The 24407-nt window shown below is 40.8% G+C and overlaps 1 protein-coding gene and 1 long non-coding RNA gene across 5 annotated transcripts; one reads left to right on the top strand and one right to left on the bottom strand.

Annotated features, from left to right (window-relative positions):
- Positions 1-4573: 4573 nt before the first annotated feature.
- On the bottom strand, positions 4574-23663 carry recql5 (RecQ helicase-like 5). 4 transcript variants are annotated; one of them, XM_047359441.1, is made up of 19 exons: positions 23501-23652; positions 23214-23335; positions 21186-21707; positions 17789-17885; positions 17595-17706; positions 17353-17515; positions 17196-17278; positions 10696-10917; positions 10511-10607; positions 8464-8500; positions 8325-8383; positions 7704-7780; positions 7517-7601; positions 7287-7439; positions 6565-7208; positions 6437-6488; positions 5078-5290; positions 4921-4993; positions 4574-4848 (listed from the first exon to the last, which is right to left on the bottom strand). In XM_047359441.1, exons 1-19 carry the CDS (start codon positions 23595-23597, stop codon positions 4724-4726), a joined length of 3033 nt encoding a protein of 1010 aa, XP_047215397.1. In that variant the 5' UTR covers positions 23598-23652; the 3' UTR covers positions 4574-4723. The 4 variants fall into 4 exon arrangements, 3 of the variants coding, with proteins under 3 accessions (XP_047215397.1, XP_047215399.1, XP_047215398.1); XM_047359443.1 differs by lacking the exon at positions 21186-21707; XM_047359442.1 differs by lacking the exon at positions 23501-23652 and having other exon boundaries at positions 21186-21715; positions 23214-23327.
- Positions 10941-17170, top strand: LOC124864598. The gene is made up of 3 exons (XR_007037324.1): positions 10941-11699; positions 15304-15422; positions 15512-17170. It is a non-coding gene; the product is annotated as an uncharacterized LOC124864598 (long non-coding RNA).
- Positions 23664-24407: the final 744 nt, after the last annotated feature.

The raw sequence follows: 24407 nt of genomic DNA, 5'->3' as shown, positions 1-24407 counted from the left end.
GAATAAGTAGCGCCGTGGTCCCGCCCACATAACAAAAAGAAAGAATCTCTTTCTTAAAATCTGAAGTTTAGGTTTTACTCTGGTTTACAGCATCTGGAATGCCGGACCGTGTTTGACCAGTCCAAACAAATTGCTAATCACACCTCAATCTACATTGGTATTAATGGCAATTAAATATGGACGTTGTGTGAGTTTTCAAAACTAAAATAAAGATTTTACAGATGTAACCTATAAATTATCTCTGTTCAGTGTGGATTAATCCAGTTGATGTCTGACCAGTTTAAATATGTATTACTTTAAACTAGAAATGGTCAAATGGATTCAAAAATAAAATAGCCCTTTCATTTAGAGCTGCGGATTCTACAAATCAGATACTGACTTCAGCATCAAAAACCACACATGAAGCAAGCTAATGTTTTCTTTAATTGATTCATGTCTATGGTCTTCAGGGACAACATTTGGTAAACAGAAAAAGCAGGCCTTCTAGCCACCAGCTGGTTGGGCCTTTCTGTTAATTATTTTAGAGCTTAAACTGTGCACACAAAAGAGGATCCCACACTTGTTTTCCTCAAAAGACTTCACTTCTTCTTCATTTACTCAACAGACTCACACAGTTTTATCAAACAGCAATTCAGCCTTGGCCTGGTCTATTTGCATGAAACCCAACCTTGGGTTAGGTTTAGCTGGAAACAAGATAAAGCAGTTTACTCTGTCTTAACATCTATTAATTTCCAACAATTTTTTCAACAGACTGTGTACAAATAACATTTGTCAAATCAGAAAATGTGACTGATGATAATGAGAAATCTGTAAAGTTTCTATAAGCATTTTTATTTATAATTGTTTTCCTATTTATAATTTTGCACAGTCCCTTATGATTCATCTTATTTGCTTTTTTAATTCCACCATGTCTATATATTTTGTGTATTTAGCTAATGTGGGCTTTGTTTTGCAAAAGGAATAAATGCCTACTAAGCCATACTTCTGCTAATAAGATTGGTATTTTTCAATATATCTCATTCCTTGTTTAGTGTGCAGAAGTGTGTTTTCTACTCTGTACTTTGAACTCAACTTTTCTAACCTGATGTGGACTGTATAACTTTCTTTGTTGCTGATAGTTTCAAAATGGGAACCCAAAAAACCTTTACCTTTATAGAGACCACGTCTTCTCAATTACTTTTCTATAGAGAACTAAGCATGCTGGAATTACAGAACAAAATACTGCAAAATATTATTCCTAATTTCCACCTTTTGCTTCAAAATGTTGGTTTACAAGTAAACTTGGTTTATTTACTTAAAATACTACATGGCTTTATATTATATTTCTCCACAGTAAATCCAAGCGGTTCAGCAAGTAAGATAAACGTAAAAACGTCAAAGTCTGTGTATTACCTTCAAATATGTCTTTCTACAACAAATCATTGAACAGCAAGTTTAAAAATTCTATTCTTACATGTAAAAAAACACAAATTTTTTAGTTTTGTTTAATTTTACATTTACCTTACCTCAATGCCGATCAGGCTAAGGTTGTCCCAGAACTAGTGTTTCACGTATTTCTGAATAAAAGCTCTCATGTCCCTAATTTTCAGCCTGTTCTGGCGACCTGAACGCTGGGTGTGTGGCTTTAAGAGGAGTTCAGAAAGCTCCACCTTAAACATTTGGTTCGCTGTGGTGTAAATGAGGGAAGGTTGGACCTTCACAGAGGAGGAGTAGTAAGATGAAGGGGTATGATGATGCGGAAGGAGGGTTAAACATAGCTCCAGTTCATTGAACACCTTCATCAACCTGCAGACCACTTCCTGAAACTAGCCCTATTCATTCAAAATCTGCACTGAGCTGCGTCGTCGAACAAATAATCTGACAAATTCAAGTAAAAAGTGTTTACAAACATCTTCTAATGGTCCTCACAGGTTTACGACATTTTGATCATAACTACATTTTATTATAGCTTAAAAAACACCTTTTAAATCTGCCATATTTGACATTTTATGGAGTGTCTAATGTTAAACAAAGAATCATAAAAATCTGATGCGAACACACCACAGAACCAAATGTCAGCATTTTCTGGATTGAAGCAAGCTTCAATGAAAATATCAGGAAGCAGGAGATGTTTTAACACTGTGAGTCCCACAATGCTTTAATCTTTAGCATAGACTTTAGTATAAACATTAAAGAATCTCCATGTTCAACTTTTTGATTTTCTTTCATACATTCTGCCATTGCTAACGGTCAAAGTAAAACAAGGTTTAATTTAAAGAACAAAAGAAACAATAGGTTGTATTAAATCACATTTATTCAGTTGTTTCAGTAGCAAGACCACAACATGAAGCAACTGCTAAAATGTGTTTTAAGCCCAAACACAGAAAAGTGAAGCTTTTACTGAGCCTTAAAATCAAACAGTGGCTTCATCCCCATCTGCTTCAGATATACAGGCTCCCTTATGACGTTTGGAATACAAATATGTTACAAACTCTACAGGCTTTACTTGAAAGCTTTTTAATAAAACACGTCCATTTTAAAGCCTGCTGTGTGATTTGCCAAACACATGGTCCTCTGAATAGCAACTTCAGTGGACCTAATTGCTTTCCCATCAGGCTGCTCTATGGTACTTTGGTCTTAGAACTTTTAACCCTTACAATGCAAATATGATGCATGATGAAGATGAGAGTGAGCATGTCAAACAGCAGATCTGCTCAACTAAAAGTATGCTTGCAAGCTGACATCTTTCTCCCACAGCAGAAACTGACACGTTAGTAGACTGTGTAACTATTCTACTGAAGCCCAACAGTGAGCAACCCAGCTGTTGATATTTTGTTCAGCCTCCTTTCTCATAGAGGACAGAAGGTTGGAGCCAGGATCCTCTCTTGTGAGATGGACATACAGGGGTTGGACAATGAAACTGAAACACCTGGTTTTAGACCACAATAATTTATTAGTATGGTGTAGGGCCTCCTTTTGAAGCCAATACAGCGTCAATTCGTCTTGGGAATGACATATACAAGTCCTGCACAGTGGTCAGAGGGATTTTAAGCCATTCTTCTTGCAGGATAGTGGCCAGGTCACTATGTGATACTGGTGGAGGAAAACGTTTCCTGACTCGCTCCTCCAAAACACCCCAACGTGGCTCAATAATATTTAGATCTGGTGACTGTGCAGGCCATGGGAGATGTTCAACTTCACTTTCATGTTCATCAAACCAATCTTTCACCAGTCTTGCTGTGTGTATTGGTGCATTGTCATCCTGATACACGGCACCGCCTTCAAGATACAATGTTTGAACCATTGGTCCTCAAGAATGGTTCGGTAGTCCTTGGCAGTGACGCGCCCATCTAGCACAAGTATTGAACCAAGGGAATGCCATGATATGGCAGCCCAAACCATCACTGATCCACCCCCATGCTTCACTCTGGGCATGCAACAGTCTGGGTGGTACACTTCTTTGGGGCTTCTCCACACCGTAACTCTCCTGGATGTGGGGAAAACAGTAAAGGTGGACTCATCAGAGAACAATACATGTTTCACATTGTCCACAGCCCAAGATTTGAGCTCCTTGCACCATTGAAACCGACGTTTGGCATTGGCATGAGTGACCAAAGGTTTGGCTATAGCAGTCCGGCCGTGTATATTGACCCTGTGGAGCTCCCGACGGACAGTTCTGGTGGAAACAGGAGAGTTGAGGTGCACATTTAATTCTGCCGTGATTTGGGCAGCCGTGGTTTTATGTTTTTTGGATACAATCCGGGTTAGCACCCGAACATCCCTTTCAGACAGCTTCCTCTTGCGTCCCCAGTTAATCCTGTTGGATGTGGTTCGTCCTTCTTGGTGGTATGCTGACATTACCCTGGATACCGTGGCACTTGATACATCACAAAGACTTGCTGTCTTGGTCACAGATGCGCCAGCAAGACGTGCACCAACAATTTGTCCTCTTTTGAACTCTGGTATGCCACCCATAATGTTGTGTGCATTTCAATATTTGGAGCAAAACTGTGCTCTTACCCTGCTAATTGAACCTTCACACTCTGCTCTTACTGGTGCAATGTGCAATCAATGAAGACTGGCTACCAGGCTGGTCCAATTTAGCCATGAAACCTCCCACACTAAAATGACAGTTGTTTCAGTTTCATTGTCCAACCCCAGTAGAAGGTCTGGTGAATCATCTCCGTGTTGATTTGACCATATATTTTGTATCGTTATCCAAAAAAAATAATTTTTTATTTAAAATATTATAGCATTTGAATGACCAAGCAGCCTAACAAGGTTCCGAGCTCCTCTGGAAGAGAAACAGGCCCACACCATGCCAGATCTTCCACTATATTTAACAGGAGGTATGAATGGCTTTTCCACATATTCATCTTTTGTTTTTTTATTTTCACATTTCAGCCAGATAACGTAAATTAAACACAGTTCCATGTGATCTTATCTGTTCACATTAGTGCTTTTTTTGCTACAAAGAGAAAAGCAAACATGACGACTTATTACTGCAGCCAGATTCAATGGCTTGACTCAAGGGGCTAAAATATTAAGAGCACTTGCCCATTATGATACTGATCATTTCATCTCTGCTACTCCAGACTGTGGCAGTCAGCATTTTTTATTATGTATTGACACAACATACAAGCACCCACAAAAGCCCTTAATTTCAAACTTCTTACATAAAAAATGAAATCAACTGGAGGAACTAACAGGCACTGACATAGAAGAAAAATGACTACATGTCCCATCACTCCTTGCTCTCTGTGGCTTTAGAGTTGTGCAGTCTCTTAAGGTGCTCCCAGTCAGCCTCGCTCTCACAGCGCTGTATGCTGTCGAAAAACTTCTTGATGAGAACTTTAGCTTCCCCTTTAACTGCAGACACAGAGATTATTGTTAATGAAGAATCAACTGCAAGACGTTATATGACTGTAATGGTTCAATTACCTTGGCTTTTTTCACAACTTTTACCCTCTGTAAGAAGGTGAGACAAGTACCGTGCAAAAGACTTAAACAGAGCCTGTAAAAGCATTTATTCATCTGTTAAACACATATATTAAACATATTATTCCGTTTTAAGCTGCTTTCATAAACTTCTACTCACCTTGGTGGCAAACTTTCCCTGAGAATAAAAGGGGTCCAGATAATGGACCACAATATTGGCTGCTTCCTTCAGCGTCACGAGCTCACCGGGCAGCGGCAGGGACCTCGCTTGCACATCTGGGTTGAAGGTCACTCTTCTTTTGTTCGCACCTAACGTCCGGCTGCGCTTTGCTGCAGGAGGCAACTCTTGTTTTGCTTCCACCTCATCTGTATTCTGCAAATACAGACACAATTATCCATCAATAAGAATTGGATCAAATGCAAAGCCTGCATATAAAAGCGTGGTGGAGCAACACAAAGCAGTGCATAACTGAGAAGCAGAAGGACAAGTGAAACTCCTGTTGCTGTAATTGCAGCAAAAAGGAGTTAAAGTCTTTTTGGGTATGCCTCTACCAGCATATCTGGAGACTGACATTTTTGCCCATCCTTCTTTGCGGTACAGTTAAAGTTCAGACTGAACGTTTGCCTCTGCTTGGCCCATCTCTATAATGTGAGCGGAAACATTGGTGTTGAGGAGATTTTTTGCAGATAAAAGATGTCTGTGTTGGTTTAAAACTAATTTCTCCAGTGAAACTCATTGGTTTGGGCAGAATAATGCATTTAACTCAATCAAATTCTGCTCTGCTGTCTTTGCTTTTTGTTTTTTCACAATACATTTTATCGCTTTTCTCTGCTTTGATTCTTTTGGCCTTTGACAACGGAAGTTCTTTCCTTCATAAATTCTCAAATTTTCATGTCCCGGTCTCAAATGTTTTGCTGCCCTTCTTCAGGGTCATTACAAATCACCAAACTAGTTGTATTTAAATAGAAAGTACAATGCTGGAAAATTCAAATAAACCAATCATATGTACACACATACACCAACGGACCAATCTGCATACAGGGGGATGGTACTTGCTGACTGGTTAAACCAGTGGCTAATTAGGCTCTGGCTGAAAACACTTTGCCTTAAAAGGGGACATAACATCCAAGTTATCGAGTTGAAATCTTTATCATAAAACTATTATTTTTAGCGTTTTTATGGGTGCTTTTGTTTGTTTGAATTTTACTGTGCATCTCTGAGAATGAGGTGCTGTTGTAAGTGTGGGATGTTGTTTTTTCTGGATTGTGCTTTTTCATATAAATACAACTTGTGCGGTGATTTGTGATGACCCTGAAGAAGGCCACATGCCGAAACACGTTGGTCTGCTAATAAAGTTTGTTCCAAGTGCTTCAAGTGTTGCTGAAGTTTTCACCTTACCACTAATTGTGTTGATAAATGCCATACACAATGTCAAATGAAGCACAATGAGGTCTGTGGCTATAATGACACAAAGGGTGGAATAGTTAAAGCGTTGTAAATACTTTTGAGACACTGTACCTCTTGAACTAAAGGTGGGTTAGCTGCTGCTGCTTCTTCACGTCTGTCTGGTCTGTATAAGAGGTAAAAATGTAGTTAAGACTTTTGCCAGTAAAGATTTATAGAAATGTTTGCTGAGGTTAGAGTACGCTGTGAGAGTTGTCTTATCCTCATGAGGGGTGTCCTCAACCAAAGTCAAAGTTCTTTCTTTGTCCGCTTCTTCATCATCCGATAAAACGATGACTTCAGTTTTAGGTTCTATCAGGACCAGATCCTCAGTCTCTAAAAGTGTAGGGTCGCTCGCCGTTACGTCCACAGCAGCCAGAGAATGTAGCTCCTGCCTTATGTTCTCTTCATGAATCTCACAGAGAGTCTCTGATAGGAAACCACCTGCTTCCATGGGGAGTTCTGCCTCTTCACAGCTCTCCTCCTCCACAGGTTTAGTTATCACAAAGTACTGGGAGATGTTGCGAGAACTTTTCGCTGCGTCTGCCAGCTTCTGCTGCTTCCTGCTCATGGCTCTGCTTCCTGTAGTCGGGCTGTTTAAGTGGGCGCTGACGGCAGAGGCTCTGGCTCTGATGGATGATGTCAAGGCCGACATAGTCTCTGTGTTCGTCTCCTTTACCCTGATCCTTTTGTCGCCCGGCCCCTCTGAGGAGTCCCTGAAAAAGCCGCCGTTTTCTGTCACTTTGCTAGAAACTGCGTCTGACGTGGAGGGGTTCAGGAGATCCTTGGCAGAGAGGAAACAGTTGGAGGAGCCCCTTTGGCCTGCACCCACTCGTTTTCGCTTCATCTGGAGCAACAGGGAGGAGAATTAAAACACGATCTTCTCTCAAACTTTAAGGATGTTTATGTAATCAAACACTCTTACAGAGTAGATCTGAGAAGCAGAGGTGAACCCCTGCAGCTCCTCGGGGTATAAAGAGGATGAGTTTCCATCCGCTTTGAGTCTTGCCTCAGCTTCTCTTGAATAACTGCTGCTGCCCTCTTCTGTCCCACCTGTTGATTTTGATATCTCCGACACCTTCAGGACACCAGATGAGTTAAACATAAAACATCTCCGGTTTTATTTTGGATTATGACACAAACAGTTTCATCTACCTTCTTTAAGATAGCAGCTTTGTACAAGTTGGAGGTTTTGCTGCCTTTGAAGACCTCGTGCTCTATATCTACTGCTGACATCAGGCTGGTGCATCAGAGAGATGGAAAGGAAATAAAGCCAGATGGTTATATTTCCTTCAATCAGGTTTTAGAAGAATAGTCATGGAGAACATCTGAAATCTCTGACCTATATCTAAATGTGTCTTCTGCCCCCTGCTGGCCACACAGAGCATCTCGCAGGCGGTACAAGCAATGCTCTCTAGTCTGAAATGAGACGTTGACATTTTTATTGTCCCAAGTTCTGTTTCCAGAAATGTTTCAGTCTTTAGGCTGTAAAATTTTAAAACAACTAATCTACCTTTAATTTACTGTAGATATTTCTATAGAGATCTCACTAGGAAGGAAGAAAGAAATAAAGCAAGAAAGAAAGCAGGAAGGAAGGACCTGGAAAACAAAACGTTTCCAGACCTTTCCTTGGCCCAAGAACCTCGTTTATTTTTCTCAAGTAAACATCATATCTTAATCTCTTCATATGAAATAAAAGCTGGTTGCTATGTAACAGCTAAATAAAAATGCTATATATCACATTCTTGTATCAGCAGAAAAAAAGCAAGTAAATGGTAAACAGATGTAGGAAAATGCTGCGCTGCACAATCCTGTAAAGCCTTTTTAATGAATCTTTCTACACACTGATTTTTACTACAGCTACACTGACGTCTGATGACACACGACTCACATGAGAGTTAATGAGCACCTGTTAACGAATGCAGGAGGAATGTGTTTTCACCGTTCCAGTTTTATCACGTACCTTCACAGTGAGCCGGGGGATCTTCTGGCTGCTGGCCTCTCTGAGCGGGCAGTCAGCATCTGCACGACAGGAAGAACTTGTTACTCCACGAATGAACCTTACGACTCATCTCAGAGTCTTATTCCAGTGTTGGTGTTACCTGGTGGAACAAAGTCCTCCCTCGGGCCATCAGAGGCCTAAAGAAACACGAGCATCGATTTGAGTTAGCAATTTCACACTGAAGAGTCTTTCAGACACACATTATAAAAGCGATACTGTGATGATTGTTTTTCTATACGATTGCACCTAGAAAAGTTTCACAGTGAAATATGCATAGAAACACATATTTATAGGTTTTCATTCAGTTCACTTTCTTTCACTATCTTGACATTCCTGCGTTTCTTTGTTGTTCTGTAAAATGTTTGGCTGGCCTCCACTTGGAGCTGCTGGACTGCAGTTTGACTCAAAGGTTTTGCCAGCTCCTTTCAACATGTGGGAGCGATTTCACAAAAATTGACTCAAACAGCAGCCCGGTCAGTTTTTGCTGCACCCAGATGTGGATGGAGGCAACAGATGCTCAGGAAATTTGTTTAGACTAAAACTAAAACCTCAAATGAAATCCTTTGTTGTTTAAATGTTTTACATGACGGGTAATTTGATATGATAGATGAATAAATGAAGCGGACCTTCACATGAGGAAAAAAAAAAATTCAGGTCATCCAACATTTTTCAGAGAAAGTCCTGAGTGTAGTTGTTTCAGAGGATACTTCATTATAATGTAAGAATATAAACAAGCTTAATTCAGCGATTTCCGTCTGAGCACAGTTAACAGCCTGAAGGTAGAGATTTGCAGTTTTCAGAAAATGTAAAAATGTTAGCGCAATATTTTGTGGTATTTATAGTTATAATGATAAATAAATGAAGTATTTGAACGTTCTCAACAGCCTTCTTGATGTTGGACCATTTGTTTGCTGAATATTGGACCATTTGTACGTTGCTGGACGCTACTATGCCTTCCGGCGTCATCGGCCATTTTGTACCCCAGGATAGTCCGCTACTACAAATCCCAGCAGGCACCGCGGCTGATAGGACGGGGGCATCGCAGCGCTGATGTCTCAGTGGACTATATAGTAAATGAGCTCCCTTTACTCCTGGCTTCCAAGCTGGATACCGGACATTAGGGAGCACAAATGTTCATATAAACTGTATCTTGCTTCTGCTCCCATGAACACAAAAGAGGTAAAAATATCCCAACCATGCTATCAGTTTTAGGGGTTTGCAAACATCACAAATTTGAGTTTACATTTAATAACAATTCTTATCCCGATGTATTTTCTTCTTCACAACAATAAATAATACAATAACTGCCAATCCCTACCTACCTATCAAGGCAGAGTTTAGTCTACCCAGGATCCACACACTCGAACCCATCAAATAGACTGCTTGACTTTGTCACATTACAACCTCAAATTTCATTTCTACAGAGAATTTTGATAAAGTTATGCATAACTGTGAAGCTGAAGTAAAATTCTACACTGTGTTCAAAAATTTTATAAATAAAACTCTACAGCTGCGTGCCCTTTAGGGTGTGTGCCTTCCTGCTTTGCACACATTTAGAGTGACATTTTTTTGCTCATTCTTCTATGGAAAATAAATCAGCCAGACTGAACAGAGAGCATCTGTAGTAAAATTTTTCAGGTACTGACACAGAGTCTCAATTAAATTTAGCTTTGGGCCATTCCAACACATAAATGTGCGACGGTCTAGATCATTTCACTGTAGCTCTGGCTGTATGTTTAGTGTTGCCCTGCTCGGAGGTGAAGCTCCGTCCCCCGTCTCCACCCTTTTCCAGCCACTAACAGGTTTATATCCTGTATTAAACTCCATCCATAAACATCATCCAGCTTCCCTGTCTTTGTAGAAGAAAATGTTCCCCACAGCATGATGCTGCCAGCACCGCGTTTCACAATAGGGGGGACGTGTTCAGGGTGATGTGTAGTGTTAGTTTTCCACCCCACACGTAGAGCTTTGCTTGAAGGCAAAAATGTTTCATAAAATACATTAAAATGTGTGGCTGTAAATTGATAAAATGAGGTACGGATACTTTTGGAAGTGCAGCACTGGCCAGATACCATCAGGGATATTAAAAATGCCAGCAAGCAGGATATGCAGTCAAACAATCAAAAATTATTAATATTAGGAATCACCTTCCGCAGATTCATCTGCTTCTTGAAGAGGTCAGAAAACTCCCTTTTCCTCTTATTGGTCTCCTCTTCAGCACTTCCTTCATCCCCTTCATCATACCTGCAGAGGTGATATACAGCACCTTCATTACTCCACACCAAATCACATCAAACCACATTTCAGAAAGCATAACAAGTGTTCAACCTGCCTTTCAAAGCCATAGCCCTTCTTCCCTCCTTCGTATTGGTCTTGCAGGTACCCGAACGGCCCTCTGGGCTCGCTGCTGTGGCCCTCGTCGGTCTTGGTGCTAAGGGCGGCTGCTTGCTCCAGCTGGGCCCGCACGGCCTTGGGGTTGCTGCAGCAGTCGCAGGCGCCCGCGCAGTTTGGCGTCTTGTCCTCGAAAAACTTGGAGATGATGGCATGGCGACATCTGGTGAGATTATAAAAGATAGGAGAGAGGTCCAGCTGATGTCACTGTATCATCCAACAGTCCAGTAGCGCCTTATCCATCCATCAGCTGTTAATTATAATTAGACTCAATGCTTTTGTAATAAGTCAGCAGTTTTTGTTGTTTTAATTTTTTTTTAAAAGAGTTTATCTCCTTATTTCACTAAATTTACCAGTAAAATACAGATTATCAAGTTTATTTTAAAAAAAAGTCTCATTTTGGAACCACTGTTATATAACAGCTAATATTGACACGCCCTCGCAGCCATAGAGCCTGTTTGAGAATCAGCCCCATCAACCAAGTCCGAACCACAATGCTGGAAATGGGAACACCGCCATCCTCTGCTGTGTAAATGAGGGAAGCCTCAGTAAAGCAGGCGGAGGAGGAGTAAACCAGAGAGGAGCACAAAGCCTAAAGCAGCAGTCCCTCCCAAACAGGACTGTAAAAGAAAAAACTACAGCCTCTGAGACGGACAGGGTAACAAGAGCAAGATCTTAAGGACAAAAGTAAAATACAAGAAGATTAATTTTTTTTTTGTCTCAGTCAGATTGCAATTATTTGTCTTCCTTTAGGAGCTGCAGCTCCTAAACAACAAACCAACTAACTAGCTGTAACAAACGCTGCAGGAGACAGCTTCTGGGAACATAGTATAGCGTGTTTACATGGTCTCCACCCAGTCCTCCTCCTCTTCTGCTGGCACAGGAAACTTCTGACACTTACTGTGGGCTTGACTAAGTGTGGGAAAACAGCTGAGACTCTCACAGGTAGGTGTCCTTCAGTGTTTCTGAGAGCAAAGATGACTTAGAAAAAGTAAAAGCTGAGAAAGAATGAGAAGAATGTCTTAAAGATAATCTAAGCACAAACATATGCTAGAATGTTAGATTGTTATGGAGATGTAGTAGAGGATAGTTAGAATAATACAGAGATGCACCAAATTGCATGAAAAAACTGGTTTCCCACATTATCTTCTACATAATGGTTGTTTCTAAGTTTATTAAATCCATCACAATTGGATTGATCCTTCGATATGTTTCTCCTATTAATAAAAGCATTCTGCAATTATTCTTGGAAAAAGGAAAATAAACTGAACTGTAATTCAGAGCATTGCTACAGAACACAGACAGGCACTGAAACAGGAAAAAGCTGATTTGTTTAAAAGGTTCACAGTATATAAGATCAGGGGAAATGAACAAACCTGACTACCTCCACCTTCTATATTCTCTTGTTAGTTCTTATTCTAAGCATAACTCACAGTATGAAAACCAAATTTACAGTAAACTCACATGGGTAACTGTTCAGAGCTGCTTCTGATTATACTTAGTACATGCTGTTCAGAGGAGCATGTGTTTGTAATTAAAGACATTTCAGCAACCAGGTTTCCTGGGTTTTCAATGATCATGTGTCCTTTAGCCATGAAAATAATCAGCTGAAGCTCATGTTAATATGTGTAAACTTTCTGTTTTCTGTCATTTAATGTGCTTTTTGTATCGTTATATAATCCAGTTCTAATAACCAGAAATGTCAGAGTCACACCCATGTGAGCAATTCAGCAAGAACACAGCAGCGCCGTCAACAGAAAACAACTTAAAACTGCTCCTCCTCCCATTATGCATATTACAGTGTGAGCCTACGGGGCAGAAATTAACAAGATGAAGAGGCTAAACTTGTGGTTCCAGCACCTTACAAAAGTATCAAAAGCCCTTGAATATCTCCATTTTCTGACATTAAAGCCACAGGCTTGAATGTATTTTTCTAATTAGTGTTTTACACCAACATAAAGTACAGCACAATTGTGAAAGGGAGGGGAAAAGAAACATGTTCCACACACACAAAAAAAAAAGAGTTAGAAATGCATCTGTGTTACTCTAAACAAATCCAAAGCAAGCAATTGCCTTATAGCATCACGCTGTACAGAGCCTTCCCGTGTGACCCTTGATAGTGGCTCCATCATGGTGCTTTCACCAAAGAAAAGGAAACTGGTCAAGGTTGACGAAGGATGGACGAAGCAAATAGAGGGCAATCCTGTCAACAAACTGTTGGATTCTGCAAAAGTCTTGAGAATGGGGTGGAGGTTCACCTTCCACCAAAACAAACATACAGGAAAAGCTATAAGGAAGTGGTTTAGATCAAAGCATGTGCATGTATTAGAATGGCCCAGTTAAAGCCCAGACCTAAATCTTTTAAGAATGTATAATTTCCAGATACTCCCCAGCCAATCAGACAGAGCTAGAACTATTTTGAAAAGAAGAAAGGGCGAAAACTTCAGTCTCTGATGTGCAAAGCTGGTAGATGAAACTACACACAGCTGGACTCTACTATTTAGGTGACTTCTGAAGGCAACTGGTTGCACAGGCAACAAACAAATGCACAAAAACTTCTGGTTTTTATTTGTAACAACATTTGAAAGCCATTTATCCTTCTTCTTCTTATTTACAATTACGTGCTAGTTTGTGTTGGTCTATCACATACAATTCAGAAAGAAATCACTGAAGTTTGTGGATATAAGCAGAGAAAACATGAAATAGTTTAAGAAGTATGATTATGTTTTGCAAATCACTGCAAAATGTCTTCAACAGAGCCAGATATGGGATTAAATAACCCCAGCATTACAGGTCCTTCTCAAAATATTAGCATATTGTGATAAAGTTCATTATTTTCCATAATGTCATGATGAAAATTTAACATTCATATATTTTAGATTCATTGCACACTAACTGAAATATTTCAGGTCTTTTATTGTCTTAATACGGATAATTTTGGCATACAGCTCAGGAAAACCCAAAGTTCCTATCTCACAAAATTAGCATATTTCATCCGACCAATAAAAGAAAAGTGTTTTTAATACAAAAAACGTCAACCTTCAAATAATCATGTACAGTTATGTACTCAATACTTGGTTGGGAATCCTTTTGCAGAAATGACTGCTTCAATGCGGCGTGGCATGGAGGCAATCAGCCTGTGACACTGCTGAGGTCTTATGGAGGCCCAGGATGCTTCGATAGCGGCCTTTAGCTCATCCAGAGGGTTGGGTCTTGAGTCTCTCAACGTTCTCTTCACAATATCCCACAGATTCTCTATGGGGTTCAGGTCAGGAGTGTTGGCAGGCCAATTGAGCACAGTGATACCGTGGTCAGTAAACCATTTACCAGTGGTTTTGGCACTGTGAGCAGGTGCCAGGTCGTGCTGAAAAATGAAATCTTCATCTCCATAAAGCTTTTCAGCAGATGGAAGCATGAAGTGCTCCAAAATCTCCTGATAGCTAGCTGCATTGACCCTGCCCTTGATAAAACACAGTGGACCAACACCAGCAGCTGACACGGCACCCCAGACCATCACTGACTGTGGGTACTTGACACTGGACTTCTGGCATTTTGGCATTTCCTTCTCCCCAGTCTTCCTCCAGACTCTGGCACCTTGATTTCCGAATGACATGCAGAATTTGCTTTCATCCGAAAAAAGTACTTTGGACCACTGAGCAACAGTCCAGTGCTGCTTCTCTGTAGCCCAGGTCAGGCGCTTCTGCTGCTGTTTCTGGTTCAAAAGTAGTTTGACCTGCGGAATGCGGCACCTGTAGCCCATTTCCTGCACACGCCTGTGCACGGTGGCTCTGGATGTTTCTACTCCAGACTCAGTCCACTGCTTCCGCAGGTCCCCCAAGGTCTGGAATCGGCCCTTCTCCACAATCTTCCTCAGGGTCCGGTCACCTCTTCTCGTTGTGCAGCGTTTTCTGCCACACTTTTTCCTTCCCACAGACTTCCCACTGAGGTGCCTTGATACAGCACTCTGGGAACAGCCTATTCGTTCAGAAATGTCTTTCTGTGTCTTACCCTCTTGCTTGAGGGTGTCAATAGTGGCCTTCTGGACAGCAGTCAGGTCGGCAGTCTTACCCATGATTGGGGTTTTGAGTGATGAACCAGGCTGGGAGTTTTAAAGGCCTCAGGAATCTTTTGCAGGTGTTTAGAGTTAACTCGTTGATTCAGATGATTAGGTTCATAGCTCGTTTAGAGACCCTTTTAATGATATGCTAATTTTGTGAGATAGGAATTTTGGGTTTTCATGAGCTGTATGCCAAAATCATCCATATTAAGACAATGAAAGACCTGAAGTATTTCAGTTAGTGTGCAATGAATCTAAAATATATGAATGTTAGATTTTCATCATGACATTATGGAAAATAATGAACTTTATCACAATATGCTAATATTTTGAGAAGGACCTGTATTTTACTAGTAGCTTTATGCACACAAGCAGTGAAATTCCTGGCTTTCCTCCTCCGGTTAAGACACTTGACAGCAAACACACACTAATGTGATTCTGTTTAGACTAAACCTCAGACGTGACCTTTCTGCTCTGTGGTCTCCTCTACAGGATGGATGCCAGACAGGAGACAGTGGGCCTCCTGAACAAAATATGGCTCAAGCTTCAAAGTCTGCCCAGCGCCCACCCTTTGGAGATGGCAGGCTTCTTCATCCTCCTAATCTTCATCTGTGAGTCACACCTCTTTTTTTGAAGCACATTAATTGTTCTCTTCAAAACAGAGCAGCTTCTAAATACTATTTTTTTTTGTTTCCAACAGTTACGGTCATTCTCATGGCGGTGCTCACCTGTGTGAGCCACCGCTGCTGCTGCCGCTGCTGCCCCTGTTGTAAGCCCAAACAGGACGGACCCAATGTTTGAGTGAACGTTTTTACTATCAGACAGGTTTTTCCTGCGGATCTGCAAAGCACAATGTTTAGAAATCCTGCCAGGGTTTCGGATATAAACCATACAGAGTGCACAAAAAGGGCAGGGCCCCAGAACAACTAAGCTAACTGTTGGGATCATGTTCTGGGCTACAAAGAACACCTGTCAATGCTGCCAGGCTTTCAGGAGAAGCGACATTCCTCTGGAGCATCCCTGCCACCTGCAGAGCGACAACAGCTCATCTACCTTGACGAAATGGGGCCGGTCCCAGACCAAACTGAACATGCTTCCGTGCCTTTAAAAATAGTAAGCCGCACAGTGTTAGATGAGCAGAAATTAAGAAACATATTAAAACGAGAGAGAAAAAACGAAGCACAAGGCAGCCAGGAAAGCAGCCGAAAGTTGATGAAGATTGAAAGCAGTGATAGCAAAGTCTCCTGCTCCAATTTAAGTTCAAGGAGTGAAGGTTTAAGTGGTGATCTGTCCAGTGAGGAAGAGGAAGTCTGAGGGCAGCACATTAGAGACCTAACAAACCAGAACCCTACAGAGGGATTCATAAGATCTCTGTGGTAAAGGAACATGTGTGGCAAAACTATAATTCCAAAATGTTAAATCTGGCAGTACTCAGGTAGAATTAAATATTGTTTCACTTTATACCAGCGCTGTTACTCTAGTGTGCATCACTTCGGTTACTTCCAACAAAACAACGCTTTAAGTTAGGGAGCAGTGAAAAGGTTGTGTAAAACATAACACCAGTGAACGGAAGCAGCTGAAAGTCTCCCTTTTCTACAAACAATCGGCTTGCAATTTACTCAGAATGGTTTAATTGGCAGCTACATAATCGTAGTTCAAAGTGTAAGTTTACAGTTAATTTTCTCACAACAACAAAAAAGTCCCTTAAAGTAAATGCCACATAAGATAGTTGGCAGGGAAATTAGAACCCTGATATACAATCTGGACTTTTTGTCCCAGGTGGGTGACAAGAAATGACAAGAAATCTGCACTTCTCACCTATTTACTTTCACATATCTCATCCACTTTTTCTGTGTATAGTTTATTTGGAGAAAGTAAGAATGGTCACTCGATTCTTTTCTGTGTTGCTAACTGGCAACATTTGACAGATGTATTCCTGTTGGAAGGCCTTTTTTGTTCAAGTAAAAAACAATCGGTATTATGCATTTCTGTTTTAGAGGGGTGGGACTCCAAATGGTCTTTTTGTGTCAGAAAAATGAATTTTAAAATGACTTATCTACTTTGAAAAATAATGAAATGGACAATTGTTAATTTAATTATGTTTCATACTTCCATCACTTTTAGGAGATTTGTCCGTAAAATATCTTTGCCCTTTGAAGTGTTCCTTAACAGCAGGGAATTAGAGGGGCAAGTGCACCCTCTGCTGTTTTGAAATTGAAAAGTGGATATTTAGAGAAAAATTGAATTATGTTTATACCTAAAATTATTAAAGTAGTTCAAACATAATAATGTCAGGTTGATACTGTACCCTAATGTACTGCATTGATTTTTATACAATAAAGAGGTCATTTCCAAAGGATTTGTGCACCGAGTACTTCTCTCACCCTTCTTGCTCACAAAACAACACCATGGCTTCAAAGTCCGAGAGGGCTGCTTTGTCAATCTCCTTTGAAGAGCCTCGTTTTGCCTGCAGAAAATTTCATGTAAAGTTTTTGGTGATAATGTCTCATCAATCTAAGGTTGCTCTGCTGTTAATCTGACCTTTCTTCGGTCAATTTCCTGACGAATCAGGAAGTTTAGCTGCTCTTTATCCCTCCGGCTATAGTACGTGCGACACAAGGAGGGCAGACCGTCTCTACCTGCTCGTCCAGACTCTTGGTAATAACCGGCCAGAGACTTTGCAAGATTCCAGTGGGCAACAAATCTGCAACAACATCAGCATATGTGTAAAAATAAAACTAGGGGTACAGAAAACACAAAAAACTGGACATTTGGTCTCTTACCTAACGTTGGCTTTGTCTACTCCCATGCCGAAGCTGATGGTTGCAACAATAACCAGCACCTTTCCTTGCATCCACTCATTCTGCACCTCTGTGCGATCTCCTCCCTTCAGACCTACAAAAATCTCAACCTCGTCACTTGAACTCGAAAATGCACGTGGGTTTAAAAATCTCAAACGCACATTTAAACATCCTACCTGCATGATAAGGCTTAGCTAAGACTCCGAGCTTGGTCAGCTGGTAAGCAACAGTTTCACAGCCTTCTCTGGTTCGACAGTAAACGATCCCACAGCCCTGATCACAAATAGTGAGTGTTTAGAAAACCTTGTTGAGTATGGACTGACTAATATGCATTTGTATCAGAACCATATAGAATATGTGAGAAAAAATTACTGTCTGCATTATTTCTAAGCTGTGTAATATTACAGGGAATACCTTGACTTCAAGCTGCACCTTTAGCTATGAGATTTAAATTGAAGATATTTTCAGGCTCAAACTCTTCTACAATTTACAAAATTAAACATTCAATAATCCTTAGTTCAGAGAAGGACTCAGATATATCCTCCATATTAGAAAATGCCCCCATTTCAAATCAAATGTCAAGAGGATTCTTCTTTATCTGTCAAGGAAATATCCTAAATAATCTTAATATCGTAAAGTAAAAATATTAGAGGGTGCTAAAAAAAACACTGTGTGCATGTAATTAATAAAGCTTTTAGGGATGGAAATGTTTGGGCACCCCTCATACTGAATTTCCCCACTGTGGGACAATAAAGGGTATTTTTATTCTATCAAATGTTCTGCTGCAAATAATAGTTGACAAAGGAATCAACTCCCAGACCTCATTTCCATTTCAGAGTATGGAAGAATTATATTCAGTTTACTCCTATAAGACAACATTATGATCACCTGTATGGACTTCACTAGAACCCTAAAGGTTTAGCAGCATATCCTTAACTTCAACTCAGTTTGGTTTATTTATGCAGCATTCTAAATGTAATATGTGCTTATTGCAAACTGGTCAAAGGTCATGTATGTAATGGAGCCCAGTTGACTGAATTCAGTCATGGACTTTGCAGCAATCCCTCCTTGTACAGTGCCTTGCAAAAGTATTCAACCCCACCCCATCTCCGCACCTTGCGTAGGGTTAGCTGAGGCTTAGGGTAACTATTTTGTTACATTCCAATCTGTAATTTCAATGTTTTTAATCTTAATTTTGCTCTGAAGCCCCTAAAATGTTCTGGTGTAACCAATTACCTTGAAAAGTCACATAATTAGTGAAATAAAGTCCAACTGTGTGCAATCCAAGTGTTACATGAAGCAGCAACACCACTAAGCAAGGAGCATCACGCAATGAAGATTAAGGAGCTCTCCAAACAAGTCAGGGACAGAGTTGTTGACAGGGTGGAGTTATACAAAAAAAATCTAAATCCTTAATGTTCACGTGGAGCATCATCAAATTTATTATCTTCCCATGAATAGCACATGGTAAAATGGTAAATGGACTGACCTTATATAGCGCCTTTCCAGTCATACAGACCACTCAAACGCTTTACACTAGAGCCACATTCACCCAGACGCACTCACTGATGAGCACACATTCACACATTGATACGGAGATTGGCAGGAAATTTGAGGTTAAGTGCCTTGCCCAGGGGCACATCGATATGTGGCAGGAGGAAGCTGGAATCAAACCCACAACCCGCGTTTCGCAAGACGACCACTCAGAAAATAATCATTACTTTGTGTTTAAAAAAAAGGATGTATGTCTTGAGTTTGCAAAAGGCATGAGGGCAAAAGTATGTAGGAAAGTGCTCTGGTTAAAGGAGACTAAAATTTAGCTTTTCAGCCACCAAGGACAACTCTATGTCTGCTACAAACCCAACACATCCCATCACCACAAGAACACTTATCCCCACAGTGAAACGTGGTGGCAGCATCATGATGTGGGGGTGTAATTCAGCAGCAGGGACTGGGAAGCTGTTCCAAGTCGAGGGAAAGATGGATGGTGCTAAATACAGGGATATTCTTAACAAAACCTGTCAGTCTGCATGTGATCTGAGACTGGGACGAAGGTTCACCTTCCAGCAGGACATGAAGCAACACTCGAGTGGTTTAAGGGGAAACATTTAAATGTCTTGGAATGGCCTAGTCAAAGTCCAGACCTCAATCCAACGGGCAATCTGTGGTTAGACTTAAAGATCTCTGTTCACAAGCCAAAACAATCCAAAATGAAGGAGCTGGAGCCGCTTTGCCTTGAGGAATAGGCACAGATCCCAGTGACTAGGTGTGGCAAGCTCATAGAGACTCAAAGCAACTTGCAGCTGTAATTGCTGCAAAAGGAGGCTCTACAAAGTACTCACTTTAGGGGGGTGGACAGTTGTGCACGCTGAAGTGTTCTGCTATTTTGTCCTATTTGTTGTTTGCTCCACAATAAAAAATAATACATCTTGAAAGTTAAAGGCATACTCTGTAAATGAAATGGTGCAAACCCTGAAACAATCCAGTTTAATTGCAGGTTGTGACGCAACAAAACATGAAAAATGCCAAGGGGGTGAATACTTTTGCAAGACACTGTAAGCGAGCATGTGCTGACAGTAGAAATAAACAACTCCTTGACAGAAACAGACATCAAGCCGAGCCAGAACCAGGCTCAGGACTTGTGGTCATCTATCGTGCCCACAAAACAAAGAGCAAGCACAGAATTAACACAAAACACGGGTCCTTTGTATGTGAAAACACATCACAAGTGCAAAGAATTACTTGAGCAGGAGCTGAGTTAGTGGACGAGTGTAGGAAAGAAAAACAGTTAAACCAAAGAGCTGCAGTCCTGAGATGCTCTGACCAGGTTGTTGCAGTTTTGGCTATTTGCTCAAACTCACTCAAATCCCTAAATCTGCCCATTGTCCTGCTTCTAACACATAAACACTGAGAACAACTCTTTGTAGTTCTCATTTACACAGATCCCTTTGCAGTAACCTGCATGGACAACCTTTCATAACAATCCTAAACACTATTTAAATTATACAGCAGGCTACTTAAAGAGGAGCCAAATTAAGATTTGCCACGGATTTAAAAGTTTTATTCAACATGTTAAATAATGAGCTGTCAACATTAAAAAAGGCAGCAAAATGATCAAGCTTTTCTAAGAGGAATGGGTGAAGCTGTCACAACTTTCTTTCCAGAACAATTTTTCAATGTGTTCTTTATGTTTGATGTTTCATATTTTAATTGGTTTAACATGAATATAAACGTTATTGTTTGCCCTAAATGTTCATTCCCGATTGCTGAAATAGTAACAAATGAATCAGAAACACTGAGAAAAACTGACAAGGCTTAAAGATTCTCATTGTGAGGGGGAGGAAAATATTAATTTTGCCCGTTTCAGTTAAGGAGTTCTAAGGAATTTTTGGTCCCTTACTGATCAAAACTTTTGGAGTTTAAAACTGAGCATTTCTATTTTCTCAGTGACATATCAGAACAAAGTAGAACCAAAGGACTGTAAAGGGACTTCAAAAACATTTCCAGCCTGATTCATACCACCAGGTTTGTGTTGTACGCTCATGCAATCACTCAAGGGTCTATTTTACAAACCTGTCCAGCAGATCCACTGCTCATTGCCAGAGCTTTTTTGATAAAGGCATGGAGGTGAACATAAGGGTTTGGCAGCAGATCCCTGAAGATCACATCATAATGAAGGTTCCTACGGAAAACTGGAGTGACAAAAGACATCGGCGAGCGCAGCCTTAGAGACTGAACAATGTCTTCTTGCACGTTCTTGGGAGCTGTAGCTGTCAAAGCCAAACAGGGAACTCCGGGTATGCGAGCCCGCAGCTCACCCAGTTTGAGATAGTCTGGCCTAAAATCGTGGCCCCACTGGGAGACACAGTGGGCCTCATCCACAGCCAGGTAGGACAGCAGGCCGCGGGAACACAGACCCGTCAGGCAGGGCTGGAATGAGGCCGAGGCCACCATCTCTGGTGTGATGTAGAGGAGCTTCAGCTTTGGCTGGTTGCTGCCCAGATCAGCCAGGATCAGGCGGCGCTCGCCCACTGGAAGCTTGGAGTTGATGGAGCAGGCGGGGATGTTGAGCTCCTTCAGGCGATCCACTTGGTCCTAGAGGACTTCACAGATAAGCTGATATTGCACTCACGTACAGTTCAAATAAAATATCAGGAGTGTGTGAAGTAAAACACAACACTGCATCATTAATGTCAATCAAATGTACGGTGCCTCTCAAAGGTGTACACACTGCTGTTAAAAATCCAGAACCATTCCAAACTTAATAGATTTTCACAACATTTTCACTGAAAAACAAACCAACCTGTTAAAGAGAATTAAAAATGTGCAACAACCAGTTTGCACAAATCTCTATATTCTTAAACTAATAATTTGTTGTTTTCTTGGGTTCAGACCTGCCATCATTCAGAATGAATCTAAAACAGAAATAAAGTTCAGCTGTTCAAATACAATTTTCTTTCAAATTTGTTCATTTGCATCCTTTAGCTTTAAATTTGAATTAAACCTTTATTTAACCAGGTAAGTTATTAAGAACATTTACAAGAACGACCTGGACCTATAGCTAAGGTCATAGTTTTCATTCATGTCGGGACTCTGGTTGGGTCACTTCAAAATATTCATATCACTTCTAGTCAGAAAAGAAAACATGTTGGTAAAATTAAAAGATCAGTTTAAACCCAAATCTGCAACCGGTACGGATAATTCTGGGTGTAACTGTACATAACACTGACTAAGGTTGGACAATAATAGTATTGAATTAAACTCTTGGCCACAATTTCAAAAGGTATGTCTGGCACAAAACAATGCAGAACAGCACCAGGTGTGGAACCAAGATCCAAGCATGCATCCAGATAAACAAAAAATGTCTTCACCAGGAGAAAATGAAAATTTTTGAATGGCCAAAGTCCAGCAATAAATGTAAGAAACTCTGCGTGGTTACCTGAATGGGGCTGTGGACAAGAGATTGTCTTACAGTCTGATAAATTTGAAGAACCCCATCAGCTAGACTGGGTATTGTCAAGTCAAAAATGTGACTTCTACTATAGAAAACTGAACAGTGATACTGTTTCAAAAAGGTGTTGAAAAGGCTTAAAACTAATTCATTCATGATGACCTGATATTTTTCAACATCTAAACACGTTGCCCTTTTAACAGGGATGTACATATGTACATGTATATGTAAGCCCTTTACAAAGGAAAACTGAACCAAAGAGCTGTGCCAAAATTGAACAAAACCAGCAGCAGCAATGGAAAATCTAATACCAGAAAACAGAACTCCATAGGTATAAAAAGAAAAAACTATCAACCTACCAAAGTCACTCCAGACTAAACAAACAACACAATTAATCTCTACCTTAACACTGTCACTGGGTAAAGGTGGGTGTTTTACATTGGAGTAGACCTTATATGGTAGATAAAGTATTCTTCAAAAAGGGTCATCAGCAAGACAGGCCCTGTATTAAGTGGCAGTATCAAAACAGAACATTTCAGAAAGTACATCAGCAACCACCATCTGTGATATTGTTTTTTGTGTAGCAGTAGCAGCAGTTACAAACACTTTTTGAGATCAGTAGCAGCAGCAGAATGAGGGGAGAGTCTGACCTGAATGAGAGCGATTAACGGGGATATAACCAGAGTAATACCCTCAGCCAGCACTGCAGGCAGCTGATAGCACAGAGACTTCCCTGCTCCGGTCGGCATGCACACAAACACGTCCGTGTTACCTAAAACAAAACAAAAAAAGTCCCACTTTCAACTATAATCACCAATTTGACTTCCTTCAGCAGTTTGTCCCACATGTTACATGTACTGACGTCTCTGCTACTAGGGTAAAGATAAGTCACAAAATTAGAAGAAAATATAAAATAACTAGATTGTTTGTTACGTACCACTAATGACAGCCTTAACAACATCTTCCTGAAGTTTAGACCTAAAGCCGTCGAATCCAAAGTGGGATTTTAAAGCCTGTTTTAAACTTGTTGACATCCTTTGTCCGTGTATACACAAACTCTCTCACCGTCGCACACCTATTACGTCATTAGTCCGCGAAAAAAAATACGAAACTTGGCCCTGTCCCAATTCCCATACTACACCCTACCCCCTTCTATGAAGTGTTTACTTTGTACAAGTGCATGTAGGGGTTGAAGTGCGCAGGTCACAAGCGTGCAAAATTGGAGAATTGGGACAGTAGGGGTTACGTCATCGACTTGCATCTCTGCACCGTAACTGCAACATCAAAAAGGGCGGGAACCAGCGCTGTTTTCACAGTCTTGCTGCTAAAAAAAAACTATTTAAAACTGCAACAAGTAATTGTTTTGAGGAGAAGAAAGTGCAGGAAGCGACGGAGGTTTATACACCAGCCTCTCGCCACGCCAGTGTTTGTTTGAAAGGTAACTTCAGTGTTATGACCTACTGACTGCCCAGACTCACTCTGAACCCAGTGGTATCTTACAATGTTGAGCCTGGAAAACCAGTAAAAAAATATTTGTCGGCTTGTTATAAGTTTACGGAGTTCTTATTATTCTGATTTGATGGCTGGTTACGTTGACGGTTGTGATTGGTTTTTGCTCAGAACGTCATCTACAGCAGTGAATTGTGGGTAATATACTTCGGCGAAGTCCGCTTAGATGCGGGCTTCGCCGAAGGGCGGATGGGGGGCACAAAGGGGGCAGGGCGGGGCGGGGCTAAGGACCACTCTGGAGACACTACGCACTCGAACCCATAAACGGGAACGCGCAATTCAGGGACACAAGGGTGGAAGTGCGAGTATTGGGACAGGGCCTAATACTTATCTGT

Source organism: Girardinichthys multiradiatus, chromosome Y, assembly GCF_021462225.1.
Source record: "Girardinichthys multiradiatus isolate DD_20200921_A chromosome Y, DD_fGirMul_XY1, whole genome shotgun sequence".
In the NCBI taxonomy this organism is placed as follows: domain Eukaryota; kingdom Metazoa; phylum Chordata; class Actinopteri; order Cyprinodontiformes; family Goodeidae; genus Girardinichthys; species Girardinichthys multiradiatus.
The sequence above is the reverse complement of the archived record's forward strand: the minus strand, read 5'-3'. Positions and strand labels throughout refer to the sequence as shown.

Bases quoted from the DNA above. Each gene is read 5' to 3' on its own strand.
- recql5 (XM_047359441.1), bottom strand. From the start codon at position 23,597: ATGTCAACAAGTTTAAAACAGGCTTTAAAATCCCACTTTGGATTCGAC. The intron at 17,886-21,185 runs GTTTGTAAAATA...ATTTGTGATCAG, and splicing joins GCAGTGGATCTGCTGGACAG to GGCTGTGGGATCGTTTACTG. The intron at 17,516-17,594 runs GTAAGAGACCAA...ATGTTGTTGCAG, and splicing joins GTAGACAAAGCCAACGTTAG to ATTTGTTGCCCACTGGAATC.